The sequence below is a fragment of the Crocuta crocuta genome, unplaced genomic scaffold (assembly GCF_008692635.1).
Source record: "Crocuta crocuta isolate KB4526 unplaced genomic scaffold, BGI_CrCroc_1.0 scaffold476, whole genome shotgun sequence".
Classification (NCBI taxonomy): Eukaryota; Metazoa; Chordata; class Mammalia; order Carnivora; family Hyaenidae; genus Crocuta; species Crocuta crocuta.
This window is the reverse complement of record NW_027529528.1, coordinates 211,967-225,052: the sequence shown is the minus strand read 5'-3', so window position 1 is coordinate 225,052 and position 13,086 is coordinate 211,967. Positions and strand designations below refer to the sequence as shown.

At 37.5% G+C, this 13,086-nt stretch overlaps 1 protein-coding gene across 1 annotated transcript in view; it reads left to right on the top strand.

The window, feature by feature from the left end:
- The window catches only part of SEMA3D (semaphorin 3D), a 198,393-nt gene that overhangs the window by 118,927 nt on the left and 66,380 nt on the right, over positions 1–13,086 (top strand). Inside the window, exons 6-7 of the mRNA XM_077761204.1 lie at positions 4,708–4,801; positions 7,878–8,006. Coding sequence (XP_077617330.1) covers positions 4,708–4,801; positions 7,878–8,006 — 223 coding nt within the window. The remainder of the gene's footprint in view (positions 1–4,707; positions 4,802–7,877; positions 8,007–13,086) is intronic.

Here is a 13,086-nt window from a genome sequence, read left to right as displayed (position 1 = left end):
AGATTGCCATTTTGATTATACACTTTATCTACCTAACCACATTTTTATTAGAACTTTTCTTTAATGAGATGATCAAAATTAAAAGTGCAAAATGTTGAATGTTCTGTGGGCTCTATGTATGTCATTATTTTCTCTTGTGTTTCCATTATAATTAGATCTACATAGTATGTTGCTGTGGAGTAAAACTCCACATCCCATAAGGCCTTGCAGTGGAATTGTATCTTATAAATTATTTCATTTTCCCCATTTCACGAATTTGACCTCTTATGTATGGTTACAGTGGTGCACACTAAGCACAGAGGATGTTAATTATTTTCTTAAAATTGTATCGATAGTCATTAGCACACTGAACTCTTGATTTCTGCCAGATCAAATTGACATAGTGGAAATAAAAGTTGTACTAAATTAGAAGTAATATATTCCAGCGATCAATGAGCCCTTTAATAAATAAGAAGCATGCAGATTTCAGTAATTTAATTAAAACTAATACATTAAAGCGCCTACTTTGGGTCATGGACTGTGCCAGGCACTTTACATGGATTGTTTCTTTGAAACTTCAGAACATTGTTAATTGAAGTTAATACCTTTGTAACTCCGGACTTACAAGTTAGTAAAAATGGAGTCTCAGTGGAATTAAATAACATGCCTGAAATCACCCAGCTAATAAGTGGTCTGGCAAGGAATTGAACCAAAGCAGTCTGTCTCCAGAGTAAGCGTGCCCACCTGAGATTTAGAATACATACCCTAAATTGTTTCTTTTTATGGGTTTGATGGGTTGTACTGTCATCCTTATGTTTATGTATATAGTACTTGTGCATAACCACATATATTTGCAGGATAATTGGCTGTGTGTTTGAAAGCAAAGTCTGGGCTTATGGAACAAGTTTCTTTACATTGATTTAACCGATTCATGCAGAGATCAAACCCACAGCTGTGGCTGGATTAATTTTCCTCTCTAACCAACTTGTCTAACCAGCCCGTTCTCAACTGTTTGAAAATAAAGCAACTCTCATAGTTAAATCTCTGAACCACTAGGAGACTTGGCAACTTGAATCCATCATTCTTTGTTGCTAGTGTTCTCTTGCCTAGCTTTGATGAAGGGTAATATATAACAGTAGCTCATAGCGTAGGGTGTAATTATATGAGATAGGCCCACAGCTTGGATGTGTTTTGAGGCCTGAGGCTAAAGGCCAAACTCACAACTTGCTGAGGGGTGCAAATAGTGTTCTTTAACTCCTAAAAGTCCCAAGTGCTGAAAGGGAATTTAGATGGAGCTAATTACTTAGCTTGGGACTGTCAAGCAGCCCTGGGGCGGTCAGATTTACAGGTTCTGTGGACGCGAGAATTATGAGCGAGTGGGGATATGGAGCCTTGTGTGTTTTCCGCTGGTCAGGAGCACGGGTAATTGTGTGGCGATGCTGCTTGAAGATTGTTAATTTTTTAAATGAATTGTTAGCCCCGGAAATTCATTGTACTTCCAGAGTGAATTTAGAAGCCTCTTCCATTATCAAAGAGACAAAGTTGCTCCTAAAGTGGCTGGAAAGAGGGACCAGCAGTATGTAAAAGGGATGGAGGAGAGAAATGTGGGAAGTCCCTTCCTGGGGGCTACTGTGAGGCCTGGCCAGGGCCATGAGAAGAAAGAGGGAAAAAAAAACATCCCTCAAATGAATACCAGATTTCTGTCTCTGGCAGTGAATTGGACAGTGGTATTACTTATTGAGGTGAGAATAGTAATAAGTTTGGGAGGGAAATGGGAAGCTAGATTTGTACACTCCGCATCTGAGAAATGCAGGTCATGCCAAGTGGGCATGTGGATCCAGATTCCAGGACAGAAGTCAGGGCAGTTGTTAGCAGCTAATAGTGAACGCGTGCAGAGCCAAGGTTTGAATTATGGCTTCAGCCATTTACCAGCTGCATAGTCTTAAGCACCCTGCATAAGATTTCTAGCTTCTGTTTATTTAGCAAAATGATAATGATAATAATAGTAACTATCTCACCCAGTTATTTTGAGGAGAAAATGAGAAAATGCTTTTGGCAGAGTACTTGCTTCCTTCCAGTCACTTAGTACTCAGTCGTACTAGGCAATAGGAACACAGAAAAGCAAAACGGCAAGGATTTTAAAAGTGTGTGTTTAAAGTTCACGTGAAAATAATCTCTGCAATATACGTATGTATGTATGTGTATGTATAAGTATATGTGTGTGTATATACACATTCAATATATATATCATTCTGTGTGTGTGTATATATTTATATACACACAATATGTACACATATATACGTTCTGTGATACTGGGGCCACCTGATAGTTGGTTAGTAATTACACTGGACGTGTGTTCTTTGCTCTGGGATCTCCCCTCTGCTGCTCTTTAGTTGCGGGTGGTATTAATGATAACTTTGCCTCATTGCTATGTGGAGTCAATGTTTCCTATCATGCTTATCTCTTTACTTCAACAGATGTCTGCGCACAGCTTATTTAGGTACATTTAATGTAATCAATTAGGCTTAAGGAATTTAATAGGACAAGTCTTATGGAACTGAAGCTGTCTCAGAAGTTAGCATCATGTAATTTAGTCAGTTTACCTCAGAAAGTCCATTTAATCAACCATAATTTTTTACATGAAGTCCCTATTGGTGTCCTTGACTCTGGCTTCAGGAAACTTGCTTTCCTGATATTTTCTTTCTTCAGGCAGTTATAAGGGAGACTTTGTCCTCAGCCTTCACAGATTTTATGGGCTTATCTTGAGAACTTAATGAAATGAAACATCTTAAAAACAGAAGTCTGTACAATTATGAGGGTTTATCCAGTGCTCTTCATCAACTGTGCCATTCTCTGGTTTTCTTGGTTTTTCATTCTTAGCATTTTACTCTAACTTTCGGACACACCAGGATTCAGCTTACTTCTTGTCCTATTTCAACCCCCCATTATAGGCTTCAGGGTCTATAGTTCTGTTTGACCTATGGAAAATAATGTGCTCTTAATGATATTTAAACATACATAAGAGCCACTATCTACAGGTGTTTTTTTCTCCTGACAGATCTCTAGCCCCATTCCTAGTTGGGAAGCATGCCTGAAATATGTTCTCCCTGGACTTTTTTCATGCCTAGGCTCCATTATCACAGCTTGTCATTAGCTGGCCTGTTCACACCAAACATACTGGGATTTGATCATATTACACGGTCATGGTGGGTCTATAAGTTGATTTCAACACGTTTTTAAATCCATGAGTTTGAAATTCTGAGATGAGATTACTTAACAGCATGAACTTTGGGGACAGCCCTGAGAGTTCAGTCTACTGCTTTGCCTCTTAACTAGCTATGTGATGCTCACCAAGAAACTTAATCCCTTCAAGCCTCAATATTCCACTGGTAAAGCTGGAATTCTTAAAGTAGCCACACCTTTAGGCTTAGGGTGAGGATTCAGTGAGATAATGTATATAAATTTCCTGACCCATGGTTAGTACTTATTAACAGCAGACCTTTTCTTGCGCACTTACTTAAAACAATGAAATAGCATTTGACAATCATGCTATTTTAAATTGCTACCACCATTTTTTTTAATAGGGTGATAATTACTATTGGTTCTGCTCAGAAGAAACAAATCTGAAATTACAGCATCATATGACAAATAATCTAATTTCCTCCATCCTTTTTGCTTCGTTGCTTACTTTCTAGATAAGTAGCTCTGAGTGTTATATTATCACATGTGTGTTCTAATATAACTTGGTAGGTACACCATCTAGAGAAAACGTCCGAAATGCTGAGTTTCTCTGACTACTGCCTGTGTGGAGTGAGTCAGCCTTTCTGCTGGATGGTAGTGTTGTCATTGTTATGAAACACTCAAACTCATGGGGCCATATTCATTATACATTCATATTTTTCTTGGAAAGTTCAACTTAAGATGTTATTTTTTCCTGAATATTAAAAGTCTGCCAATGTCATTCTGTCTGTGGCCACTATTATAAAAATAGATATTTCAGCCAAAATAACTATGTGGTTTTAATGTGTACAGTGTTTTTATAATAGTGAAAATACTACAACAGGATTTTTTTTTTCTTTTGCCCACATGTATCAACAGCTCTGTAAATGAACTGCCTGCCTTAGAATGTTTTTATGTCTCTAAAATCACAAAACGCCACAAGCTTATTTTGGTATAGTTGCAGATGCTTCAGTCAACAAACCACAATAGTAATGAAAGTATAATTATTATAATAGTAAACTAATTGATTTTTTAAAGTAATCTCTATACACCCAACGTGGGGCTCGAACTCATGGGCCCGAGATCAAGAGCTGCATGCTCCACCAACTGAGCCGCGTAGGCATCCCATCAATGCATTTCTTAAATGAAGAAATTAGCTTATTAGCCTCAGTGAATTTGTTTTTAGGCTTAAGAAATATGTATGCTTGACGGTGATTTTGATAATGAGAGTGGTCCAGATGTAGTGATTTGATTACATGACTACTTCTGATTGAAAAATTCATTCAGTATTATCATTACTCCTTTGGGCAAACGCAGATGAAGCCATGGGGATTGAGCCTTGCCAGAAATAATATTTGCTAAAGAGTTAAGGAGCACAGCCTGATGCACATGCTACGCTCAATCAGTTTTTGTTGAATTAATGAGTTCGAATTTAGTTCTTATCTCCTATCTTCTTGCTGATCCTGGGGTTTTAAACAATCTCACTTGTGTTAATATTTCTCATAACAGGAAGTTATATTCAAACTAGACACACATAATTTGGAGTCTGGCAGACTGAAATGTCCTTTTGATCCTCAGCAGCCTTTCGCTTCAGTAATGACAGGTAAGATCAACGGCAGGCGGTTTTTGCTTTTAGGTGATATTCTGAAAAGGTATGTGTAGATTAAACCACAGTTTCATTCCGTGTTAAAGATTACTTTGGATCACTCTTTCACTGGCTATTCGATTAGAGTATTTTAGTGCCAAGTCTCTATATTTAGCATCCTTATCTTCAGGTGAGGCCCCAGCAATTGTTCATTTCTACATAGTTTTTATTTAGTTGTATCATTTTTCTTTTGTTTATTTATCTTTTTCGAGAGAGAGAGAAAGAAAGTGTGGGAGAGAATCCCAGGCAGGGCTGCACGTGGGATCCCACCAACCAGGAGGTGAACCTTGAGATCCTGACCTGAGCCAAAATCAAGAGTGAGACAGTTAACTACTTGAGCCACCCAGGTGCCCCTCTACACAGTTTTTAAATGAACTTCTGGTTAAATTCTTTTTTTTTAAGTCTAGAATTTCAAGCTTTATTTTGACCATCTTTGTTTCTTTTTTTATTTTCTTTTTTTAAATTTTTTTATTTTTACTAATAGTTTATTGTCAGGTTGGTTTCCATATAACACCCAGTGCTCATCCCCACAAGTGCCCTCCTCCGTGCCCATCCCCCCCCCCACCCCTCAGTCCTCAGTTTGTTCTCAGCATTCAAGAGTCTCTCATGGTTTGCTTCTCTCCCTCTCCCCCACCATTTCCCCCCTTCATCTCCCCCATGGTCCTCCGTTAAGTTCCTCCTAATCCTCCTATACATGCAAACATATGATATTTGTCCTTCTCTGCCTGGTTAAATTCTTTTTAATGCAGATGGCATATACTTGTTTTATAATTTTACATCTAGATGTCCCTGTTTGGCTTACTTTGAAAATTAAATTTAACAATTCTTTAACCACGATAAAATACAAAATATGTTGAAGATTTGAGTGGAAGGATTAATAAGATGTCCTGGATAAGTTAATAGAACAAATGTTAGAATACAGATCATATGGGACACAGATAATAGAATGTCGTCACACTTTTTCCCTCAGCTTCACCCTAACCTGATTGTTTTCCTGGAAATGCAAAATTTTTGCTAACATATTCAATCTTCTCTTGCTTTGTCCGCATCATAAATTCAGCTTGCGAGGTGACTGTCCTGTTTACAGAAGGCAGTGCCGTGTGGTCTGAAGTCTGTTCAAAGGAATGTCAGCATGACCTCTGAATTTTAACCATTATAAGGACTCCTTTTGTCTTGGTTTAGTTCATGACTTTGCTCTCTTTTTATTTAACTTGTCTATCAAATGTTTGAATAGACGATAAGAGTGAAGCACCATGACATTTTAATTTTCACCTAGTGAGAACTAGTGATCTTCCTTTGAAGTGAAAGCGTGTGTGTTTTTGTGTGTTTTGAAAATGTATGACTAATGTTCAGTCATTATCCTTAGAAAGTGAGATAGATGATTTGGGATTCTGATTTGTCAAGTGGGGCTGACAGATCCTTAATAAAAACAATGGATTGTAGGCATGGGTGACCCCTCTTACAAATCCCTAAGTGATTTAAATCAAAGATAGTTTTAAAGCCTGGATAGACAGATAAAATTTTCAGGTTGAAACATACCAGTTTTTTTCTGACAAAATGTTCAAATATCCACGGTTCTGTATGTTTTAAATGAATGGTGTGGTTTTTTTTTACTCTTACCAGGTAATGTCTTTGTTGGTATTGTTATTTCTGTTCTTCCATTTGTAAAAATGTGTGCCACAATGAAATATTGTCTGTCATTTACCATATCCTTTAGGCAAATGCTTGAAGAGATGGAAGTAGTATCATAGCTACATTTACTTTACCTAACTGGATTTCTCTCTTTTGTGTTTTGTTTTGCATTTTCCCCTTTGGAAATTGACTCTTATCATTGTTAAATTGGTTAATTCAAATAGTTAACTAGAAGGTTATTTAGATGAATATAACCAGAGGTTTTAGGATCTATCTCGATCACTTATAAAAGCCAGAATTTTAAAGATAATGTTTCAGTGAAAAATTGGATTTTAGTGATAAAACAATGTCTTTAGTTGTTCTTATATTTAACCATTTAAAAAGCTAAATGCTCTGTAGAGATTAGCTTTTTTTTTTTTTAATTTTAGTCTCGTAGGTGTACTGAACATTGTTGACTATAAAGACTCCTCGAAACTAAGGCTTAGCTGTCAAAGGGACAGTATATTCTGCTGTAGGGACAGCATTCTTATCTCTCCCCCTCCAAGTGCTGACTAGCATTAGGGAACACTTACCCCCTACCCCTCTTTCTCTCCCCCAATCCTTTCTCTATCCCCTTTCCCCTCATCTCTGCCTTCTGCTCTTTCTCCCAACCCCCCATATTTTTCCCTCCCTTATTCCTCCTCTGCCCTCTTTGTTTTCTCCTCTCCTTTCTCCTCTGCCTTTTGACCCCCCACTTCTCTCTCTCTCTCTCTCTCTCTCTGGTAAAACATGGACACCCATTTTACATAAATAACAGGACAAAGAAGTTTGGTATGCAGTAATAGCCACATTTTTGCCTTTTCAGGAATTCCTGTTTATCAGAGCCATTAGAGATGTGATTAGCTACAAGGAATGCAACATGTTATAATTACAAAGAATGACTTCAGCGCTGAAAGCTCCCTTTCAGCAGAAGTTAGGCACAGAAAAGTTGTGGTCATTGGGGTTGTGCCGGTTAAGTAAATACTAATTACACAATCCATTCCTCATTATGGCATTTGCTTTCTAATATTTTTGTGTCACTATAAAGACAAACTCCCAATTATGACATGTCCTTGACTTATTTGAGGGAAGAGGGAAAAGAAGGAAGAGCTTATTCATAAGAGAAGTGAATGCACATGCCATTATTAATTCAGAAACCTTTGGCCATTTTTATATTTAGGGGTCTAGCATCAGCTTACCAAAGTTTCACTGAGTTACATTTTCTTTGACAATGCAAACTTTAAAATTTATACATGATACTTATGAACCAGTGTATCTTCTCCTGTTGAGCAATAAATGTCTCTGGTTTCATGAAGTGAAAGTAGTTTATTGCAAATAGTATCTGCTGCTGTACTCTTAATAGTCATGTGTTCTCTTCTCTCAGATGAGTACCTATACTCTGGAACAGCTTCTGATTTCCTTGGCAAAGATACCGCATTCACACGGTCCCTTGGGCCTACTCACGACCACCATTACGTCAGAACTGACATCTCAGAGCACTACTGGCTCAATGGTTAGTGATTTTCTGACTTCATTTTTTTTTTTTTGTCTTTGCTTGTGGGTCGATAAGAAGCTCATTAGTATTCAGTCAAATGAGTTTTGGGATAAGTGGTTTAGCTTAACATAATAAAATGCATTTGATATAATTCCCTACTAAGTTAGACAGCTCTCCAGAACCTGATGTGTATATAATAATACTAGCTGACATGTACTGACAGTGTGCTGTTGTCCTTGACACTGTTCCATGCAGTAATTGCTTTTTTAAATGTACACAGTGACATGAGGTATATATTATTATTATGTTGTGCTTTTTAAAAATTTTTTAATGTTTATTTATATTTGAGAGAGACAGAGACAGAGAGGGAGTGGAGAGAGAGAGGGAGACACAGAATCTGAAGCAGGCTCCAGGCTCTGAGCTGTCAGCAGAGAGCCCGATGTAGGGTTCGAACCCACAAGATGTGAGATCATGACCTGAGTCAAAGTCGGACGCTCAACTGACTGAGCCACCCAGGTGCCCCTATTATGTGCTTTTTAAAGATGAGCAAACTGAGGTAGAGTGAAATTGAGTAATTTGGTCAAGTTCTTATAACTTGTCAGTTCTAGAGCCTAAGGTTCAATGTTCATTTATTTATTTGAGAGAGAAAGAGACAGAGTGTGAGTTAGGGAGGGACAGAAAGAGAGGGGCACCGAATCCAAAGTGGGGTCCAGGCTCTGAGCTGTCAGCACAGAGGTCAACGCGGGACTCGAACTCACAAACCATGAGATCGTGACCTGAGCCGAGTGGAAAACAACCATCAGAGCCACTCAGACAACCCTCCTGAACCCTGGTTTTTAATGACAAAGTCCAATACTGTCTATGAGCCTAATGAAAAGGGGTTAGATTATAATGCTGACTTCTTTTGTGTAAAGATAATTTATATTTGGGTTGATGTGTCCCTCCAAAATTTAAAGTATATCAATGTTGATGTTAGTTTTTCTGATTACTTTTTTGTTTAGACATCCTACAGAATTCTGAATTTAAAAATTCCATTGATGAATTAATTGATTAATTAATTTATTTATGTTTATTTGTTTGTTTATTCTCTCCTACTGTACAGCAGGTCAACTTTTGCCATGATAGCCTAATGTGTTCTGATTTTCATAGGACTTTACTGCACAGGGCGGCAGAATAACATAACATTACTGTTTAAGCAGGCAGATAGCAGTTCTCATTCCCACCATAAATATTGGGTTTTAGTGGGAGTGGCCTGGCTAGACATTTCCTAGGGGCCGTCTCTCTGTCTCTCAGTATCATTTGAGCAGTGACAACATAAACAAAAGGGAAAAACACTTTAAAACATTTCTTTGGTCAAAACCTCCTGATCCATTTGTTTACACAACAATAGCATCTCCATTGGCCCAAAGAGAACCCGATTCATGGGGAAAACAAACAGAGAATATCTCCAGCGCTGTGATTACTCATTAATTTCTTTATACTTGCACAAGCCGAGACGATCTTCTTGAGCATTGTGAGGGTTTTGTGAAAATAGTTGGTTTGAGACTGACCCCGTAGAGTTTACCAAACAGAAAAACTTACCTATCTATTTAGGTAACAGGATATACTTATGGGCTAAAAATGAAGTATAGATTATCCATCTCAGTCTTGGGATGGCAAATATCACATTGCCCCTCTTTTTAGAGATTATTCTATTTATTTCTAAACAGTGACATGTCCATAAACAAGTCTGCAGCACTGCTGAATTAATAAATGTAGAGAACGTTTTTTCAACTCTTCTTTGACTAGCATGCTGTTCTGAGTGCCATGTGAAGAGTATTACAAAATAGGAAGCCTTGAATTGGTTTAATATTTGATAAACAACTTTTGAGGGCCCTTGGCGTACTGAATGCTGTTCTCTTCCTGGGCTTGCAAAGATTATATGGGAGGGTTACTAACCTCATGGATGATGGCTGGCCACAGCATCAGAAGAGAGTGGGAGATGGGGCTAGAAAGCTGTAGATATCCTGAAATCATGGGGAAGTTAGCTATGGTTGAGCTCTTTTTTTTTTTTCATTCTTTCTTTCTTTCTGTCTGTCTGTCTTAGGTATAATTGACGCTATATTCAAGTTTCAAGTGTACAACATAATGATAATTATATATATTGCAAAATGATCACCACGATAAGTCTAGTTAAACCCATCACCATAAAGAGTTGAAAACATTTTGTTGTGTGTGTTAGAGAACTTGTAACATCTACTCTCATAGCAACTTTCAAATATGCAGTACAGTGTATTACCTATAAGCACCATGCTGTACATTACATCCCCATGACTTACTTATTTTATAACTGGAAATTTGTGCCTTTTGACACCCTTCACCCATACCCTGAACTTAGTCAGGGAATTGGATCTTTTTTTTTTTTTTTATGAAGGTAACTGACAGCATGAAAGGAAAATTAAATGAGAATGTGGATAGAGAAAGAAGCCATTTTAAGGAAACAGGGAAAAGGTGGGGCAGGAACAGAAGTACCGGCAGTGGTGATGGATGTGAGAATATACAGCAGCAAATATTTGAAATAGAAGATGTTTGTTTGGGAATACAAGAAGCCGAGGATATGAGGTCGTATTCAAGAGAAGATTTTGGATACTGAGAAAACTTTGCAATAAAAGAAGCCAGTACAAAGGAAGAAAGGAGAAAGGATACACAGTAGAGAAATCTCAATGGAGTGGATGCAGGAAAATGACTAAGAGTTAGGAGAACTAACATTTATGGTTCCAGGACATTCAGGGCAAACGCTTAGTGGTTAACGGCCAGGGGACCATGTTACCGGTTTTGCCCTGGACGTTTCCAGTCTACCTCTAATGTTCTGTAACTCTCCAAAGTGTCCTCGTTTAGATAAGAATCACAGCTGTGTTTTTGTAGAAATTACTTACCTTGGTTTAAATCCTAAGTATCACTTCTTTGTGACCTTGGTCAAACCTTGCTGTGCATCTATATTCTTTGTCAAAAATTTGGCATAATAGTAGTTACTCACAGTGTGTTCTAAGGATCACGATCTATGATCTAATTGGATCATAAAAAGAAGGTCAAATTGGGCCATCTGATGGAAGATGATTTTAAGAGCAGCTCAGTGTCAAAACTGTCATCACCATCTTTATTATTATTCTTGAAGACGAGAGGGGCAGGAGGTTGGACTAAAACCCTGAACACTCTGTGATTCACTGACATCTATTTCATATTTCTAACTATTGACCACCTTTTCTTTTTCTCTTTTTCGGATCTTCAACTGTCTCCTGTGTTCCATTTCTTCCTAAAACTATATTTCCAAACATTTTTCTGTAACTCAGAGTCCTTACAAATGTTTATTTGGATACTTTACATTTTCATGCCAGATTAAAAGAAAGAAATGGATTGTTTTTATATGGGAATAAAGATATTTAAGCTTAATAAAATACATTAGTGCCACTACTTTGATTTTTTTTAACAAGTGGTGATCCTTTGCTTGAGTTTCTTTACAAACATGCAGGTATAGATATATATAAAAGACTAATTGGATCTAAAATCTAAAATCCTGTGAATCTAATTTAAAATTATCTTGTTTTCCCTTTCTAACCTGCCCTTCAATACCAGTTTCCTGATTTCTATCTATCCTAATTTTCTACACATTGTCTATACAATTACCTTGACGTTATCTTTGATTTCTTCCTCTTCCCTCATCCCCTTTATCTTATCTATCACTAGGTGCCTTTACTTCCTTTAAAATATCTATTGACCGTGTTCTTTTCATGGCCACCATCTTTCTATAGGTCTTCATGACCTTATCTCTGGGTTCTTGACACTATTTTGTTGTTTGCTAATTCATTTCCCCATCACTCATCTCTTCTGTTTCAAGTTTATTTTATATAGCATACATACTAGTCACTATTTTAGGCACTTTTAAAGTATTATTTCATTTAGTGGTGTAATCCTGAGAGAATTGCTATTCCCATTTTATATTTGAGGATAGATTAGGGTTAGTGCAAGCATCAGATTAGATATCAGGTCAGAATTAGAAGAGCACGATGCTTCAGGAGACCACTTCAGCCGAGGAGCTTCTCAGTCCATGGAAACTAGGACATAGCAGGGGGGAAATTTCAGAAACTGTATGAGATTCTTGTGATGAGGAAGTACTTTACATACTAAGGCAAAAGATTGGCTTGTGTGGAAAGCATTTCTGTTCTCCATTCTGAGAAGCATCCATTTTCTGGGTTGTAGTCAACATGGGGTCTAAAGACAGATATCAGTGGATCAGCCGGCTAGAGTCAGGAGTGTGGGGAAACAAAAAACAGTGATGGAGGAACTGTGAAGATGATTGGCAATAATGTTGTCATTGACATGATCTTACTCAACTTGATATTCCACAAATTAAGATTGAAGGGTGTGTGTCCCAGGTCTCTTAGTCTCCTGGTCCATCCTTCCATCCCAGTACCAAACTTCTGAAAGGAATAGCAGATCACTCTCCTGAACTACAAGTCTCACTGCCATTTTGGTGGCATTTGTGGGAATGAAGGCTGTTTCTGCCTTAACACTGGACCTGACATAGCAGTTACTGATATAGACTCCTTGGCATATACCTGCATTATCTAATAAAGTAGACACTAGCCACGTATAATTTTAAATTAATTAGAATGAAACACATTTAAAACTTGGCTCCTTACTCATACTAGGTATATTTCAAGTGCTCACTAGCCACATGGGCTAGAGGCTATCACGTTGGACAGACAGATATAAAACATTTCTATAATCACAGAATTTTCTAGTAGACACTACTGATCTAAAATATACTTATTTATTATGTGCAATAGCCCATAATAAAATAATGCAACACCAGTGTAAATTTTCTTTACTGTTCCTTTAGCATGGAGATGTGAAACTCACTGCTCGGTTTCATAAATTTGTTGCCAGGTTGAAAGAAGTGACAGATATTTGATGTTTCAAGAGATGGAGTCAGTGTCATTTCCTACTCAGTTTCTTCTATGTATTATTACATCACTGTGTTACTTATTTCTTGTTAGACAGTTTGAGAGGGTTTTTTTCCTGTTAAATTTTGCTCTCTACTTTCACTTTTAGTTTCAAA